The sequence below is a fragment of the Crocuta crocuta genome, unplaced genomic scaffold (genome assembly GCF_008692635.1).
Source record: "Crocuta crocuta isolate KB4526 unplaced genomic scaffold, BGI_CrCroc_1.0 scaffold52, whole genome shotgun sequence".
Classification (NCBI taxonomy): domain Eukaryota; kingdom Metazoa; phylum Chordata; class Mammalia; order Carnivora; family Hyaenidae; genus Crocuta; species Crocuta crocuta.
The window spans coordinates 2,868,866-2,888,499 of record NW_027528617.1 but is presented as its reverse complement, the minus strand read 5'-3'; the positions used below and the strand labels follow the sequence as shown (position 1 = coordinate 2,888,499).

Genomic DNA, 19,634 nt, shown 5'->3' with positions numbered 1-19,634 from the left:
CTCCTGAGAATCATCCAAACTTTGGAGGCTGTATCCTCATCCCTGAAGTGTTCTAAAAAAAAAAAAAAAAAAGAGTAAAGATTTTGACCAGCTTTTAAGGATTTTACTGCTTTAGTTATAGGGCAAGAAAAGAAACTGTATTTTTTTTCATTTTTCTTTTCTCTGACCTAGGAGAAGAAGGTAAAATATTAGGGTTATAAATTAAGCTTTACAGGAAAAAAAAGTAAATTGGAATGGGGAAGACTCTCAGTAGAGAGTAAAAACTTTAAAGGGCATAGCTAAAGGAAAAAGTGGCTGCAGGGAACATTTAAGACAGCACCAAATTAAAACCTTTAAAACCTAGTGGCCAAGGCCTTTCAGTTAGACAACACAAACAATTTAAAATTTAAAGTGACTATTTCTCTTCATAAATGAAGAAGAGCCTGCTTGTGGCTGAAACAGTTACATCATATAAGCTCTCAAACCATTTCCTCATGTATAGAATGGGGACAATAACATTATCTACCTCAGAATCGTACAGGGAGTTAATAAGGTAATGCACTAAAGCACATGTAGCTGCTCAAAAAATGTTACAATAAAACTTATTACTATACCATGTGCCTGTCATAGTTATTCTGTACTTACAGAAAACTGAACTCTAGTAAAGCATATAATTCAGGAAGGCCTCAGCCTCCAATCTAATCAGCAAATTAAAGTAAGCTTACAAACCAATGTTTATTTAAATAGACATTGAGAAGTAAACATCAGTCCTCTTAATAGTGCTCATGTAGCTTTTTTCTTTAAGTCTTCTGGCCTGAATGTTTTTAAATCTTCCATATTTGTGTTATTATTTTACTAAAAATGGATTTTTTTTGGTAGAAACTCCTCAATCAAGCAATTAAATTATAGGCATTTATCTATGTAGTGACTGCCAATTCTTGGGGAATGAGCCAGCTTTCCCCTTCACAGAGACATACCGCATCAGTGCCAGACAACCAGACCCCGAAGCAGGCCAGACTTGCAACGTACCGTAGGTCCAAAATGCTAAATATCTCAATTGGGAGTCTGTTTTATAATTTCATAACAGTCTACTTCAAATGTTTATTAGAAAAATGTCTAATTAGAACCTCCTGGATGGTTCAGTCGGTTAAGCATCTGACTTCTGCTCAGGTCATGATCTCACTGTTTGTGGGTTCAAGCCCTGCAGAGGGCTTTGTGCTGACAGCTCAGAGCCTGGAGCCTGCTTCAGTTTCTGTGTCTGTCCCTGTCTGCCCTTACCCTGATCACACTGTCTCTCTCTCAAAAATAAATCAGTATAAATGTTTTTAAATAATAAAAAGTCTAATTAAAATTAATATTGACTATTGCCATTACAGAGCTAATTTTCTTTGGGGCACCTGGGTGGCCAGTCAGTTCAGCATCCAATTTCGTCTCAGCGTCCAATTCCATGATCTCATGGTTCATGAGTTCGAGACTCACATCAGGCTCACTGCTGTCAATGCAGAGCTCTCTTTGGATGCTCTGTCCTCTGTTTCTGCCCCTCGTTTGCTCACTCTCATGTGCCTTCTCTCTCTTTGTCTGTCTGTCTCTCTCTCTCTCATAAATAAGTAAAGATGAAAAATAATTTTTAAAAAAAAACTACTTTCCTTATTTACCTCCAAACCATAGCTGAGGGATAAGACTACTTAGGCACAGCCTTTCTTCTACCTCTGTCCTGGGAACACAAACTCAAGACACTCATCATCATCATTATTATTAGATACATATGTTACATCAGATAATAAAAATGTTATAAAAGTAAATTTAAATTAAGGTATATTAAGTTTATAATGTAGTGAAAGATGGAAAATACATCTTTTTTATGTTGTGAAGATGAAATATCTATATACTCAGATTTTTTTTCACGCTATAGAGTGATTTTTTTTTCATGGTCTTTTTTTTTCTTTTTAACTCCACTATAGTAAAATTATTTTCAGTCTTGAGTTTAAAACTTTATTAGTCTTTTATTTTAATAATATTTAAATGAAGTATTGTTTAAATTGCTCTACTCTGGTTGTGATTCACATGAATTTAAGAATATGCTTTTAAATTTGAACTTCCTGAAGCAGGCTGTGAAAGTCTAGGATGATTAAACCATTGTTTAAAAGCCATTTTAGCTCCCACAGTGTGTGTTGTATAAAGATGACAAGTTTGATGGACAGGGCTTAGATTTCCCTAACAAGATAGTTAAAGAAACACATGAGACCAACTCTAGTATGAGAAAAAAGGAATCCTAGGCCATGCCAGGCAAAGTTTTACCTGTCTGACCATCTATCGTTGGTTTCCATGCTTTAAGGGAAAGCAGCAAGGAAAAAATAATCAGTAGATGTCCGAACACTGGCAGAAACTAAAGACTTTAGGCAGGCCAATAAACTTTTCCAAAGTAGGAGGGGATTGGTTCAAGATAGCAAGGTTAGAAGATCCTGAACTCACCTCCTCCCATAGACATACGGACTCTCCAGCTTTATATGAAAAAATTAAGAAAAAAAAAGTAAAGGGTGACAGCATTGACTAGACATTGGCAAAAGAGTAAGGAAACCACACAGAAGTGGGTAGGAAAGGCCAGGACACAATTTCACCATAAATAAACCCTGCCCATAGCTTGGTAATCCACAACGAGGAGAAAACTGAAAACCTGGGGCTTCTCCTTGAGGAGTAAAGGGTTCAAACCCCATATTCAAGACCTCAGCTTTTAGGACCTGCACCTGAGACATGAGCACCAAGAACATCTAACTTTGAAAGCCAATAGGACTCATGTACAAGACACACAACACTGTCATGATCTGGAAGACAACTCTTAAAGGGCTAGATGCTTGGACATACCTGCCCCAGGGCCCAGCTCAGAGGCAGCCTGATTATACTCAGAAATCAAGTGAAGGAGGTTGACCTGCTTATATTAAAATGTCAGCCAGTGGGGCAGGCATCTAATTAAAAATACATATCTAGGAGCCTGCTAGAGTATTCTTTGGGGTAGAGACTGGCAAGTACTGTGTCCCGCTCTCCCTTGACCATGCTTTCCCTTAGCTGTGCTCCAGAGCACTGGGAAGGAACCTTTTTCATGCATCTGATGCTCTGATCTTTGTGGCTGCTACCCAGGGGATGCCTCCTGACTGGCTGGCTCTGGAGGGCCTTGTGTTTCTTGTCTCCTGAGACTGTAATAATCAGCATCACCCAGGAAGGAACTCACACCTCTGTCCAGCACCTTGATTTTTGCAGCTGCTGTCAGGTGACACCTACACATTACCTGACTCTATCACTCAGTGGAGCTTATGCTTGTGGCTCCCATAGGACTGTAATCAGTGGAGAGATAGTTCTTAAATGGCCACTACCTGCACAGCATAGCAAGAGGCAATAGACCTAGGAGCTTGGTCTTTCTGTGAAGGGGACCTATTAACTAAACATCATGGCTGCAGCCTGAGGAGCAGGCTTCTAATTAAACACACATCTGAGGAATGACTATAATGCTTTTCAGAGACCTCACACCAGTATCTTCATGCTCACCCTCTGCCAAACTCCAGAGCCCCAGTGTCTGCTGGAGGAAAGCTTTTGCATGCATCTGGTATCTGGTCTTTATATCTATTGCCCTGTTTTTGCAGCTGCCTCCCAGGACATGCCCTCTTGATTGTCTGGCTGGCTAGGGGGACTTGCATTCCGAGGTCCCAAAATTGGAAATGGAAGACAAAGGTCTTGGGAATTGCCACTCCAGGGCACTACGCAAACAGCAGATTTAGACACATACTCTTCTAGTCTTTCTGTGAGGAAAGCATCTTGGCTTCTTCTGGAGCTTTGGCCTGAGGAGTAGGTCTCAGAGTTGGGACACATCTAATGGACTACAGAGTTGCTCCCAAGGAATGTAGGTTGTGGATACCATCTTGGCACTCTCCCTCTGCCTTGTTCCAGCTTGCCAGTATCTCCCAGGAAAAAGATTATACATTTATCTGAAGCCCCAATTTTTGTCACCCAAGGGACCACACCAAATTGCTTTGTCAGTGGGGCTTATGCTTGTGGTCCCACAGAACTGTATATATTTGCATAATTTTTAAACTGCTATCTGAGGGTCTAGATTCCAAAGAGTCTGAACCTAGGTGCTGAGATCTTCCCTTTTCAGTCACTGATAGGTCTTGGCACATCCACACCTACTGAGAGCTAATAAAAATATAGTAGGATTTTTGGAGAATAATTGAGAGATGACAAAGAGTTGGAGTAAAGTTGAAAGACAAGGTTCATCTTCTGCACAAAACTACTTAAAGATTGGGAAAGGTGGTGATTTTATCTACTCTATAGACCAATACAGAGTCAAATAAAATGAAAAAAACAGAGGAATATGTTCCAAATGGAAGAATAAGATAACACCTTAGCAAAAATGTTAATAGAATACAGATAAGTAATTTACCTGATAAAGAGTTCAAAGTTATACTCATAAAGATGTTCATCAAATTTGGGTGGGGGGGAGAAATGGATGAACACAGAACTTCAACAAAGAAATGGAAAATAAAAGAAAGTACCAAATAGAAGTCAAAAAGCTAAAGAATACAGCAACTGAAATTTTAAAAAAACATACTAGTGGGGACTAGCAACAGATTACATGAAGTAGAAGAAAGGACCAGTTAACATGAAACCAAGCTGGTGGAACTCACCCAGTCACAACAGGGAAAAAAAAAGAAAAAGACGAAAGTGAAGATAACTTAAGGCACTTATGAGGCAACATGAAGCAGAGCAATATTCACATTATAGAGGTCCCTAAAGGAGGAGAGAGAGGCAGAAAACGTGTTTGAAGAAGTAATGGATAAAAACTTCCTTAATATGGGGAAGAAAACAGACATCCAGTTCTAGAAAGCCCAGACTTCTAAATAAGATGAAATTAAAGAAACTCACAGCAAGACACATTATAATTAAAATGTCAAAAGTTAAAGATGAGAGAATATTAAAAGCAATAAGAGAAAAACCACTAGTTGTTTACTAGGAAAACTTTACAAGCCTATCAGTAAGTTTTTCAGCAGAAAAACTTTACAGACCAGAGAGAGCTGCATGATATATTTAAACTGACAAAGGAGAAAAAAAAAAAAAACACTTTCAATCAAGAATGTTCTACCCAATAAAGTTATTCAAAATTGAAGGAGAAATAATGAGTTTTCCAGACAACAAAAACTAAAGGAGTTCATCAAACTAAACCAGTCTTACAAGAAATGTTAAAGGGAATTCTTTAAAAGCTGAAAAGAAAGGATGCTAATTGGTAACAAGAAAACATATAAAAGAATAAATCTCACTGGAAAGGTAAATACATAGTAAAGATAGTAGATTAATCACATATAAAGGTAGTATACAGGTTAAAAGTAGTAAAAAACAATGATTATAATAATTAGTGATGGGATACACAAATAAAATATGATCTCAAAAACAAAATGTAGAATGGGGCAGAGTAAAACTATAAGCCTTAGGATAAGATCAAACTTAAGTTATCAAGTTAAATTATACTGTTATAATTAGAAGTTGTTAAGCCTCATGGTAACCGCAAAGCAAATACCTATAATAAATATAGAAGAGAAAAAGAGAAATAAATATAAACATAGCTCTAAAGAAAGTCATTAAATTACAAAAGAAGAGAGTAAGAAAAGAAGAAAGGAACACAGAGGAACTACAAAAAAGGCCAGCAAACAATTAACAAAATGACAGAAGTACATACCTATCAATAATTACTTTAAATGTAAATGGACTAAATTCTCTAATCAAAATATATAGAGTAGCTGAATGGCTAAAAAAAAAAAACAAAAACAAATGTATACTGCCTACCCTTCAGATGTAATGACACACAGACTGAAAATGAAGGGATGGAAAAAAAATATTTCATGCAAATGGAAACCAAAAGAGCTGGAATAACTATACTTATATCAGACAAAATAGGCTTTAAAATGAAGGCTATAATAAGAGACAGAGATGACCATTACATAGTGTTGAAGGGTTCAGTCCAACAAGAGGATGTAACATTTGTAAATATTTATACACCCAATGTTATGTAAATATACGAGCACCTAAATATATAAAACAAATATCAACAGACCTAAAGGGAGAAATAGACAGCAATATGGTAATAGTAGGGGATTTCAATATCTCACTTACATCAATGGAGAGATCATCCAGACAGAAGATCAATAAGGAAATATTGGCCTTAAACAACATATCAGAATAGCTGGACTTAACAGATGTGTACAGAATCTTCCATCCAAAGACAACAGAATACATATTCTTCCTGGCATGGAACCTCTTCCAGGAAAGACCATATGTTAGGCCAAAAAAGAGGTCTTCATCAGGGGTATCAAAGAATATATCACCCCAGTGACAGGTAAGTTTCATCTTTAGGTATTGACCTGTTGTGCCTCTTTAGAATTATTTGGTCCTAAAGTTAATAAGGAAATAGCATCTTTGAACGACCCATTACACCAGATGGACATAATGGATACAGATGTAATGTCCCATCTAAAAGCAACAGAATACACATTCTTTTCAAGTGCACAGAAAACTCTTTGGCTTATGTGTTGGACTGCTATATATTATCAAGAGTTTTTGAGCATAAGAAGAACATTGACCCTCCACAGAATGCTTCAGAGTAGATCAGAGCATGTCTTTCTGAAGCTTTCCAAATACCCAATTTCCTCTCTTTGAATGGATGTGGCTTAAGTATCATTGTGGATCTGCCACATTTAATTACTGTTGCCTGAATGACTTAACATTATGCTCATTCTGTCTAGGTGTCATCCTCTATATCCTTCTGGTGGGATATCCACCCTTCTGGGATGAAGACCAACACAGACTCTATCAGCAGATCAAGGCTGGAGCTTATGATGTATGTAATAAATGTTTATACAGTACAGATGAGCATTTGGTTTTTTGTTTATTAACCAAGAACCAAATAATTTTCAACAATTTCTCTAATTATTTTTCTCTCTCCTAGGGAAGGGGAGATAAAGAGTAAGGAGTACAGCATATGTATTCACTTTGCATTTCCTTTTAGTTCACTATCTCCTAAGATTAAAAGGAAAACAGTTGGATGTCTCTAAGGAATGACTTTGCTTCTCAAAATTTTTGCATCTTAGTGTATTTTAAAACATAAAAATTCAAGGAATTTTGCTGTAGAAATGATTACTGCTTGTTTAGTTGAATTATTTTTCCAAATGTTTATCACATAATTTTAAATCCTATATCAACAATATTTTGCAGCAATCTGCGTATCAAATAGGACATTGTTCCGTTATGTCAGCTTGACTTTTTTTGTCTTATTTACCTCATGGGCTTCTGTGCAAACTTTTATTTGAAGAATGGGTTTCACAATTTAAAAATATTTGAAAATCACAGTTCTAACTTACTTCATTTATAACTAGAATATTTGAAAGTATGAGTATGAATTAAGTTCTAAAGCTAAAAAGTAAAGCCTTATCTGTTTTCTCTTTATGGCTTTATGTTCACTGATAATAATTTTCTCTCCTTTGACAAATATGTCTATAAGTATGATTTACTACCACTTCTGGTTGCTTCTCACATCCCTCTGGAAATTAGAGTTCAAGGTTTAGAGATTCTTTTGATATATTATTAAGTGGAGTAACTAAGTTGTAGGAAATGAGTCCACCTTCTGTGCACAAGTTGAAGGCTCAGTGTTGTGAGAGGAGATAAAATAAAAAGTCTGTTATCTTAAATCAGGTCTCATGAATTCAGCAATGCATTTCTGTTAAAATGTTCTATATAGATGGATGTGTGTATAACAAGAATTTAAAAGGTATATTCTTTTGATTTGGAAGCATCCCATTCTAGTGAGACTAATAATTGGGCCAAACGAAGATTTACATGGCCACAGCTAGCACATTTATCCGCTTTACAGACTATAACTAGGCACCCCTTTGGAAAGACATAGCTCTGCAGATGCACTGCTTGATGAATATGAAGGAATGACTTTGTGAAACTTTTTAGAAATGAGAAAAACGTCCACCTTTATTCAAGCTGAACCAGCTCCTAATTTGCTATCAGAATATCTGTACATCATGGAGGAACAGCTTGAATATTTCTTCAGTAGCTCCTAATCATTAGCAAGTTTTTATAGCTGCCCAAAATAACTTACAGAATTAAAATGACAGTTGTTAAACCAGTTAAATTTAAAGTATTAAAGAGTCAATATCGTTTTCTCCTATTTCATCTTACCAGTGGGTCACAAAGTACCCATTTTATAACTACTAAAAGTGAGCTAAAGTCCATGACACAGTGACAGTGACTTTTGTTCCAAGATTGTCTATAAAACTTCGTGAACTGGGAAAAGAACCTGATATTGTTTAGAAACTGATGTAAATTTTTCTTAACCTATCAAGAATAGTATCTCTACTATTAATTGAAAATGAGGCTATATAATTATCAACAAAAATTTTAAGTTTAGGATAGCTTTATTATATAGTTATTAATACACAAATGAATTACTAATACATGTTTTTAATGTTGGTTACTTTTAAGAACTTTGATGAAATTTGTAATTAAGTATATTAACCTTTCTGAAGTGCTAGAATGAAATCCTACTGAAGCTCTTGTAGTCTGAAATTTCTTCTCATTACTACATTCCAAATAGCCACAGTTATTAGGTCGGTTTTGGCCCTGGCAATGGAAGCTCTTTTATTATCTCTACTGTTACTGCTCATGAGGTGTGAGAGTATGTAATACTTCTTTTATTAATTTTTTTTTTTTGGTAATACTTCACTTTGAATCTTGGTGCAATACCATGACGACATCAACAATTTAACAACCTGTCAGCTTTATTGATGTTTAAAAGTAATTATGAGAAAGATTGCATAAAATTTTATTTTCAAACCAAAATAAAGATCGTTCGAAAGGACTAGAAGATCCTTAAGTTTATTTTTTTGAAATGTTAAAATATATTTACTAGGTATAATATGCAGTTTGGTATATATACATATCACTTATTAGCTACTTTTCTTTAATATATGTAATATATTTTAATACATACTTATAGAAGGGGATATATATACATTTATGTAGATTTATCTCTATGTAGATACAATTTAACTTCTATAAGAAGTAAATTTTATGAAGAAATCCACTGTTTAAGGAAATGATTAGTTTACTTCGCTCTTCTCTATTTAACTGAGTGTATCTATTTTTGAAACTCTTTATAAATTTATATTTTTGAAGTTTCCATCACCAGAGTGGGACACAGTGACTCCTGAAGCCAAAGACCTAATCAATAAAATGCTTACTATCAACCCTGCCAAGCGTATCACAGCCTCAGAGGCACTGAAACACCCATGGATCTGTGTAAGTTACAATTCTCCAAAGACCTTAGGGGCTAAGATTAAAATAAATCGGGGCACCTGGGTGGTTCAGTCAATTAAGCATCCAACTTAAACTCAGATCATGATCTCGCGGTTCGCGGGTTCGAGCCCCATGTCAGACTCTGTGCTGACAGCTCAGCACCTGGAGCCTGTTTCAGATTCTGTATCTCCCTCTCTCTCTGCCCTTCCCGCACTTATGCTCGCTCGCTTGCTCTCTCTCTCTCTCTCTCAAAAATAATGAATAAAAAATTTTTTAAAAACTCATCCTTTAAATTTTTTTACAGATTTAAAATAATTTTTACAGAAAAAGATTAAACTAAAAGTGAATGAATTTTTGACTTAAGTTATTTAACAAAATAAATTTTAATACTATTTTGGATAACAAAATCTGATTTACATAGATTGATAAATATTGCCTACAGTAACACAAGGAAATATTACTTTCCCTATCAGTTATTGATAATACTCATGAACAGAGCGTAAGAAGATGACACCTAAGATTATCTATATCCCAGTAGAGAATATTAGATAAAGTTCAATTATTTACCATTAGGGAGCTTTTGGAAAAACAGCAACAGCAACAACAAAATTGGGAAGCTTGTAGTAGTTAAACTAGCAAGAAAGAATGGCCAGTAGACTGAATATACTTTAGATGTGCTAAGAAAAACTGAAATGTGGGGGGGATGTAGAGATTTCACTACATTTCTAGGGTTGTCAAGTGTTAGAGCAGTAAATATGGTAATAAGTAAATGAAAAGCAGTCCAATAGAAATATAATTAAAGACATTGAAATAAAGATAATTCAGGGAATTACTGATATTCATTTCTATACTTTCTATAGATAATTGTTGCTTCTTAGTCATAAATAGTCTTGGCAAAGCTAATCATCTATTATGAGGGAACTTTTGCAAGTGAATACTCACAAGTTCATGGTATGGGTTCAGGCACCATTAATGCAGATTAGGTGAAGTTGAGGTTACTATAATGCTTAGTATGACTTAATTACTCTAAGTTAAGTTTCTTTTCTTCCTCTTCCAGCAACGTTCTACTGTTGCGTCCATGATGCACAGACAGGAGACTGTAGACTGCCTGAAGAAATTTAATGCTAGAAGAAAACTAAAGGTAAGGGATTATACGTTTTTGTGAGGAGGTAGACTTAGGCAGAGTGAGAAATGAGATTACGTGGAAATTAACTTTCAACAAAGAGTTTTAAATGCGTGGACCTCAGAACTGTTATTCCTCCTCTTCTGCGTCTTGAGAAAATGTAATACAAGCTGGAATTAAATCTACAGTGAAGACCGAAGATCTCTGTGGCAGCATGTGCTGTGGTTCTTCTCTTCTGAGGAACACAGCTGTGCAGTCTGATACTTGGAATCTAGCCACACACCTGAGGGTGGCCCCAGCAGTATGTGAGACCTAGGCCTGCTGCTCTCAGGAAACCAAAAAACAAAATCAGAGACATAAAAATCCCCTAACTAAAAGTAAGGCTAGGAGAGGATTTGTTATCAAAGATGGTTTATTTGTTATGTCAAAGATTTGCAGCGGCAACATTAATTTTGTATTCTTATTTTTCTGACAGGGTGCCATCTTGACAACTATGCTGGCTACGAGGAATTTTTCAGGTACATGTGTTAAGAATTCGGCTCCTTATCCACTGCTCTCCTCTTCAGTATTCAGTTTGGAATTGAAGAAAAACCTAGTAATTATAAAAACCCTGTTGTTTAGGGATAGCAAATATGTGGCATGGATTCCTTCTACAGAGTGTCTATCATCAGGAATCCGTCTCCACAGAGACATGAGGCACGTGACTGCACTCCTCGTGAGAGCACTCAAGCAGCCCCTGGTAGTGTGGTGCAGGATTCGAAACCCTTCTGTCCTCTGTGCTACGTTGCACACAAGTTGTGGAAATATGTACTTCCTCCTCTTGAAGCTCAGCATTTCAAACCTAGAATTAGTTAATTGATATTTCATCAACTATTAGCTATAAATAAGGGGTTTTTTTGTTTGTCCCATTCTCATAGGAAATCCCAATAAGTGAGATTTTTTTTTTTTTAAAAGAAGAGCATTGTTGAGGAACCAGTTCTTTTAGTCCCAAGTTCTTTCACAAGTACAGTTGTATCTTGGCACACTGTAAGAATGGTTGCATATTTCAAAGTATCTAAACTCAAGAATTTACAGAGACCCCTTCCTCACAGTAATATATAGGATAATAAATATTCCTCAAAATGATTCCATGGTAAAAATAATTTTTTAAATAATGGGCTAAAAGAAACTAAGCCATTTCTTTATTACAGAGGTGACTCTCCAAAATGAACATAAAGTATATATTATATCCAGAAATTCTTTGAATTTTGGAGCCTCCTCATTTAATAGATTATCTCAAAGGACCAGGTTTCCAAAAATCAAATTTTGGTAAATTCTAACCAGTCTTATGTATGGGGAGGAACCAAAGCAGCAAGAAAGCTGCGTCTGGTAACGTGGCTGTTGAGATGTAGAGGGATTATCAAACAGTTTTGCCAAAAATACTACCACTTTACGTTGTTTACTGTTTACCTAAGGGTGATACATGGCATCAAATTATCTAACTATTCTTCAGTTATTTATCCCAGGACACACTTAACTCCTAGGTATTATAGTGCTGTCAGGTGATGATCCATACCATTATCAAGTGTACTTCAACCTTCTCAACCAATTTCTAGTTAGTTTACAACTATATTAAATAGTCATCTTTTGTACCCCATTATATTTAGTTACGTATTTTATGAAACCTTAGGAGGCTTTACAAAGGCTTCCAATGACCTACTATAAAACAACAACGATAAGAATACTACGAGTAATGCTACGAATTGAGGGACTGTGCTAGTCAAATGCATGTATTTTGTCCAGTTTGGTGTGATAAAACCTTGTTACTGCCTTTGTCAAGTTACTTGTTTTATGAACAGTTGATTAACATAGTTGACATTTATATGGGTGAGTTCAATGTCATGTCATTATATATTAAATAATATATACTATATTCAAATAAATATTTCACTGTGGCCCAAACATTAGTGAATCACTAAAAGATAGGATTATTAGTATATATTGTTAAAGACAAATTAACTTGGAAAAAATGTCCAATATTAAGATTGTGTATTTTGTTAAAGTCTTAAATACACTCTTAGCCATAAATTGGGCCTTTTTAAATAAATGCAGTCATGTATAGAAGCTTTTTGTTTACATCGCATTTTCCTTTTCATCATTGTGTAAACTAAAAACTCATGACTAATGCGTGAATTTTATATTGTTTCTGATGTCTTAGCATGAAAAGCAAACTTTATTTTTTTACCCATCACTTCAAAACCAACTGAATAACACTGGATCCAGTTACATCTTGTACTTAATATTGCATTTTAGTTTTGAATATTTTGTTCATTCTGTTTCATTAGCAAACATGCTCTTTAAAGTAATTTGTCCATAAGTATATGGTTATAAAGTTGTTTTTATTTTTTCTTTTCTCCCTTTATGTGGAATGTATTTCTTGTGAGGTAAGGTGAATAGTAACCAAAAGGGACATTTCTGCATCTCTCAGGCCAAATCCCTGCTTACCCTGAATCATTGTCTTCTCTTTGCTTGCTATTGCAATTTCAACTATTCTGAGTTTGCTTTCTAACCCATTAACTGCCACAGGATTTACTTAATACTGCTTTTTAACTCCAGGCAAATAGTACTACAGCTAAGGCAACAATTCTTATGATCTCAATTAATAATATATTAATAGCTTTGTTCCTAAAGACTAAATAAAATTAACATTTTTATATATTAAGCAAATTTAAAATTATACCAAAGTAATATCAAAATAATATCCCAAGTCAAGTGGATGTCAGGAAATTACATGTTCATGCAGTTCTATTATAGCTAGGTATTTCCATTTCAGATGCCAAACTCTATTCCGATATACTTAAATAACTATATATATAAGTATATAATTAACATTAAATGGAAACATGAGTGTGTACCTTGTCCTGCATATCCATAAATGTTCTACACGTGGTGTACTACTTGTCATTGGCAATTACAGAATCTGCTCCCTGTGTATGAATGTACCCATTCCTAAATATATTTTTTGAAAGGATGACTTCATCTTCTAATATACTCAAGAAGTTCAGTAACAGAAGAAATGCTAAAGCTCCCTTCCGGGAAGATGAAGTTTCATCTGAGACTATATGCTTCAGGAGTTCACTAATTTAGTTGAAGATTTTTGTTTTGTTTTATGTCTCACCTCAAATTTTCTGAGTTTTAATTTTTTGATGCAAAAGGCTTTTGTTTATCAAAGCTTTCTGTTCTGATTTTGAAGTATACAAGGGTACACATAGCCTTTTTCTTAAGATCATATGCTAAGCATTTAAAATATTTGCTCTAGGTCAATAACATACCATTTCATTTTAAATAGTTATTAATATTTTTGTAAAAATGGAAGTTTTGATGAAATACATGTATATTTTTAAAAAGGTGTTGTTTTCCCAGAGCAAATTTTCCCAAATAAAGTCAAACCTTTAGAAAGAGGGGCTTATGTGGCAGAACTGAGATGGTCATCATACCTGTGGTGTGAATGAACATGTAATATAATCTGTAAGCTGATGTCTGAAGACTGAAATCAACTTTCTGGATTACAAAAATATAGTCCAGTTAAAGTTCCAGTATCCTTTTCACAACCAACAGTGACATGAAGTCCAGTAATAACATAACTGACAAGGTGTTCAATTATATGCAATGAACTAAATAAAATTAGTTCTAAATTTGATGTGGCAAAACCAAGAAAAGTGATACTGTATTTCAGTGTCCTGTAAGCTCGCGCTCATCATTGTGACCTTGATAATTTGGCATATGTTGGCCATAACCTAGTAAAGGTGATTGAGAGAAACAGTAACCTGCTTTGTTGCCTGGCACGGGTTTCTGTGAATAACTCACTGAAATGATTTCATCTCATTTTGCAGCAGCCAAGAGTTTGTTGAAGAAACCAGATGGAGTAAAGGTAAGTTAAACAGGCACTCCCAAAATCAGTTCTGACTTTCAGATGCTGGATAATTTTTAAATGTTAAATAATCTTTTTAAGTTTTCACAGCTTGTATTTTTTATAGTTTCTGTAAAGAATGCAGATTGAAGTATAAAATAATTTAATACATGAAGATGAGTAATACTTATGCTAAGGAAAGGTGTATTTCTATTTTATTATATATTAAATAATCTGACAATACTTTTATATGGAATTATTGTAGAAACTGAATGTCTGAATACTCTATGCTTTACTACAATCCCAAACTATTTGAGAGAGAGACAGAGACAGAGATGAGAAGGGGAGGGACAGAGATAGAGAGAGAGACCCAGAATCCAAAGTAGGCTTCAGGTTCTGAGCCATCAGCACAGAGCACAATGTGGGGCTCGAACTCACAAACCGTGAGATCATGACCTAAGCCGAAGTCGGACCTTAACTGACTGAGCCACCCAAGTGCCCCTCGTTATGCTATACTATACTCTTGAAGCCTGATGAAATGTGTAGCCTGAAAAAAAAAATCAAGTCATAGGGTCTGGGAAATAGAACGTCAAATGATTAAGTATCTCTGCTTAGGCAGTTCTTATGAAGGTCTTAATTTTCCTTATGCTTCTATCATGGGGTATTGAGACATATACTCAAGGTGAATATTCTGAAAAATTATAGAAATATTTTCCAGAAATATAAGAAAAGGATATTTTTACTTTCTTGGAATTTCTAAACAAAGTAATACAACTTATTTTCTATTGATTCTATTTTGTTTCATGGGAGTTTACCTTTGATTGAATGTAACCTTATATTTGTATTATGTTTGTTATCTTTTCAGAGTATTACCTAAATATTTTATTTCTTTAATCCTTTTCTTTCTCTTCCAATGGCAGATGCATACATTCTTCATGAACACTTCAACATTCTTGGGAATTAGTTAATATTCTAGCATTTGAACTTGACCCAAAGTCAGGTGGTCAGTTCATTTTGAAAATATAACATAGAAAATCATTTGTCACTTCTTATGTTCATGCACAATCATTTCTTCATCTCCTGTCTATGTGTTATTTGGGAATTTCCAGAGCTATGGTGACCGTGCACTTATATTTCCCATTAGGATGGCATATGTCTTTTTCCAGTTGCTTTCCTCAACCTGTAATTTTCTCTTCCTTTTGCTTAGTTTATTCAGTTTAAATTTCAGTAGTGACCATTGATATTGCCTTTTTCCCAATGTTACATTGGTGGAAATGTGATATTTAAAGTTTTCCAAATGTTTTATTCTATGTTTTTCTGTGCCTTTCAGAGATGCAAAGCTCACAGTTCCTATTGAGATGTTTATTTTTACTACTATCCTTATATAGAAAGAAATTATTTCCAGAACTTTTTTTTCTTCTAGACAACTTCTGGCTCCTCCTTAAAGAAACATATATTCTGTGCTCCATGCTTTTACGCTTTAAAAATTCAACCGGTCATATTTTTTTCTTTTCCTTTCTCTTTGACTGGTCAATTCAGAAAAGGAAGTCCAGTTCGAGTGTTCAGATGATGGTGAGGATTCTCTATCTGCCAGATTTCTCCTCCTGTGCCAATTCACACTTAAAAATAAAAACAGTCTGGTCTACCTAAATTAGTGTAAGTGGAGAAAGTGTAGGACCATTGCAGGTCAATGTCAATGAACTGTCAAAACACGGTACCACATTCACATACTACTATTTACCTTTGAAGTTGAATTTTTTAAGTATTTAAAAAGTTCATACCTTTATTTATGTGCCATTAAAGGATCTTTTATAAGATCAGAGTCCAGTTTTCTGTTGAAACTGAAGAGACCATGACATAATATCTGTTGAATGATAAGTGAAGAAACATTATAGGATTAGTTTTAAGCAATGATCATGATTACTAATATAGGAGTTGTTTTTATCTCAGATACACTAATACAGATACACCATAATATATCTACATGGGGTTTATAAATAGTGTGAAAACAAGCTTACAATGGACCCATCCTCATTAAGCACCTATAGAGGAAACATTTATTAACATCAGGACTGAATAAACCTAACACCTGAGAAATAACCATGTCTCATAAAATAATTTAGTGAGTCATTTAAATATCTGATTTGATTCAGTTTTATTAAAGAAAAATAGCTTCCATAATATAAAATACCTACATTTCATAAACAAAAGTGCCAGATTTCTGGTATGTTCAAAAGAAACCTTATAGTTTAACTCATACTTAATATTTGACTCTAATAAAAAGGCCATCCTCCGTATCTTTTACTTTGAAATTCTCCTATTATTTCCAACTAATTATTCAACAATTATTAATTATTCAACTTATATTATCATGTTATTACAGATACCTTGAAAAGACTTCCCATAGTAATAAAATATCATTAAGCTTTTTTTTTACATTAACTAAAGTGTGTGTAACTGCACATTTAAACTAAAAGTGGTGGTTGAGGCTCATATTCATTTAACTGATGTTTGCTGTGCCTGATAATAAAGTATGGCTCCTCCAGGCAGAATGCCCTCCAATCCAAAGACATGATGGTGTGTGTATGCTGTGTACCTATGTGTGTAGGCATAAGTGTGGTATATGTGTGTGTGCACATGTTGGCACAGAGAACTATGCGTACATAGGTGTACATATGTAACATTTTCACCAAAAGAAATCAGTTTTTCACAACCATTCTAGAAAACAATCAAATCTCTTATCTTGAAATAGAAATAAAAGTGTATCAGTATATTCCTCTTTTATTTTTGCATCCACTGGTACCTAATGAACATAGCATATTAAATATATATGGTACTTTAATTATAAGTACCTCTGGTCATTTGATAAGAAGTTAGCTGTGTTTTGCCACACACTCTTCCTGCTAGGAAATGATTGGTATATGCATACCTCCACTTTTATCATGTACTTCATTCTAACATAAATACTAAATTTTGATCATTCTTTAATAGATTCCATTTTCTCTTATCTCTTTCTGGCTGTTGCAAAATTTTGATGTTAAATTCTGTGCACTTTTATTTAAAGAAAAATTTTAGACCATCTTCAAAATAGAGATTGATGATTTAACTTTTAAAGAGTTTTTCAGTAAAGCACACCAAATCTTTCTCTTTTCCTGCATGTCACAGAGCACAGTGTTGTAGCTTATTTGAATAATACTGATATCACATAATCACACAAATGTGAATGAATAGAAAAACAAAATATTACATACTTAAATTAATTTCTTTTAACCTTCTATCTTCTTCTCATTGCCGGTATCAGTATGGTCTACAGGTATAAGATACAAAAGAAAAAACTTCCAGAAAGTCCAAACCGTTAACTCGGCGTAATTGCTTATGAACTTGTTTGGTATTCATTTCTTTCATGCAGTTTGATTTTCTCTTTGAGGCCCTTAAGAACATTTATACTAAAATTATGGGATGTATTCCTTTAGATAATAATATGTAAAGAAAATAATCTAGATAATGTACTACAGGAGAATGAATGTTCATTTATATTTCTGTTTGGTAACCATGACATAAGTTATCATGCATGAGTTTAAATGAGTGTTGATTATTACTTTTTAGTTTTGATTCTTTAGCACTCAGACTCAATTATAATTTCAAGATGCCACTTGTCTACAAAGAGTTTATTCTGTGGACCCATTATAGTACTTATCAACCCTCTGAGTTACTTTCACAGTGTGGCTTCCACTGTGATACGATCTATCTTTATGGTCAACCCAACTATGTGAAAGCAAGGGAATGATCTTACCAGATATAAGCTTCAACAGTAGCAGTAACACTGTGATCGAAGACACAGCGTTTACCTCTTATGCAATGGTGACAAATAAAATCTTCTTTTTATATTCAATATGGTAAAGAGTTCAGTTTGCCCATTCATAATGGAAGATGTGTTTTTTAAAGGAAGCGCAGACTTATCATTTAAAAAATTATAAAACCTGCATTTCATCAGAAGATCTAAGCTCTTAATTGAATGCCTATGAAGCAAAGTGATGATAGCTTCCCAGAGAAAGACAGTCTATGTGTGACTTCAGGAACAAGAATAAAATGAGAACAACAAAAAAAGGGACTATATATTCGTAACAGTGAACAATTGGAAGCTGGGAAACAGAATCCAACTTGAAGAGTATGAAAATATTTGTATTTATTTCATACTCTGAAACTTGATTTGAGCTCCACTGAAGCAGTTCTTTGTTGGCTAATGTGGCACAGCCAAAGCAGCCACGTCTGTTTTATCATTCCACCATCACAGACACAGCCCTAGCCTGTGTGTGACCATCGGAGACTGGAATTGATTATCATTCCCGTCAGACATCACTGTGTCTTTCACGTTCATCTTCAGTGGCTCTTTATTTTCATGTCTATTATCTCCATATAGACATGCTGCATATAGAGACATTGGCTACCAAGGGGTTTAAGGCGTCTCTGTTTCTATTTTCTGCATACCCACAGATAAACAACAAAGCCAACGTGGTAACCAGCCCCAAAGAAAATATTCCTACCCCGGCGCTGGTATACCTGGACTCTTTGTAACCCTTCTTAAGTTCTTTACTGTTTTTCGTTGTTTCTCTCATTTGCTTTCACTACATAGATACATATATATATGTATATACATAAACATTTTGTTGGGTTTTGTTTTGCTTTTGAAGACATGGAAAATGTTCATTTCACTTTTTTTTTCTTTTTGTTAAGGTAGTTGCCAAGCAGTGTGTTGCTAACATGAGATGATCTCATTTCATAGTTGAACATTATTCTGATAGCTGTGGTCTCTGTAGTCGAAACTGTTGCATGCTGCCTTTAGAAATACAGTAGAATGCGCTTTGGTTGCTCTTAGCTCTTCTTCTGATGATAGCTCTAGATTTTGCAAACAATGGTTTCCTCCTTTCATGACGCAAATATTGACATCAAGGAGAGCTAAGGGGATTATTGCTAGACAACAGTAAATGTAGACCTTATTCAGAGTTCCCCTTTTCCTCTCATGAAAAAACAACAGGGCTTTGTAAGACCTCACTTTCTGAGATAAAGAGGCATTGGGTAGTTTCAAGCTTTTTGTTTGTTTTGTATTAAATTATCACTGTTTCACTTTAATCCAAAGAATGAAATGTATAGCACAGAGCTTTGAATTATCAGGGAGAAAGTGGTTTTGTCCATTTTAATCAAATTCACACTATTTACAACTGAATCATTTAATACTTTGAGACAGTGTTATATAAAAGTCAAGACCTGAATACTGCCTTTCAGTACTCTGAGTTCCGTAAT

At 34.6% G+C, this 19,634-nt stretch overlaps 1 protein-coding gene across 14 annotated transcripts in view; it reads left to right on the top strand.

The window, feature by feature from the left end:
• The window catches only part of CAMK2D (calcium/calmodulin dependent protein kinase II delta), a 305,906-nt gene that overhangs the window by 243,666 nt on the left and 42,606 nt on the right, over window positions 1–19,634 (top strand). For 5 of the 14 annotated variants that reach the window (XM_077755033.1, XM_077755030.1, XM_077755038.1 and 2 more), the window contains 5 exons: window positions 6,765–6,859; window positions 9,202–9,324; window positions 10,379–10,462; window positions 10,920–10,962; window positions 14,317–14,354. In XM_077755033.1, coding sequence (XP_077611159.1) covers window positions 6,765–6,859; window positions 9,202–9,324; window positions 10,379–10,462; window positions 10,920–10,962; window positions 14,317–14,354 — 383 coding nt within the window. Of the gene's footprint in view, window positions 1–6,764; window positions 6,860–9,201; window positions 9,325–10,378; window positions 10,463–10,919; window positions 10,963–14,316; window positions 14,355–18,827; window positions 18,888–19,634 lie in introns of all 14 variants that reach the window. The other 9 variants (XM_077755034.1, XM_077755032.1, XM_077755037.1 and 6 more) reach the window with 3 other exon arrangements.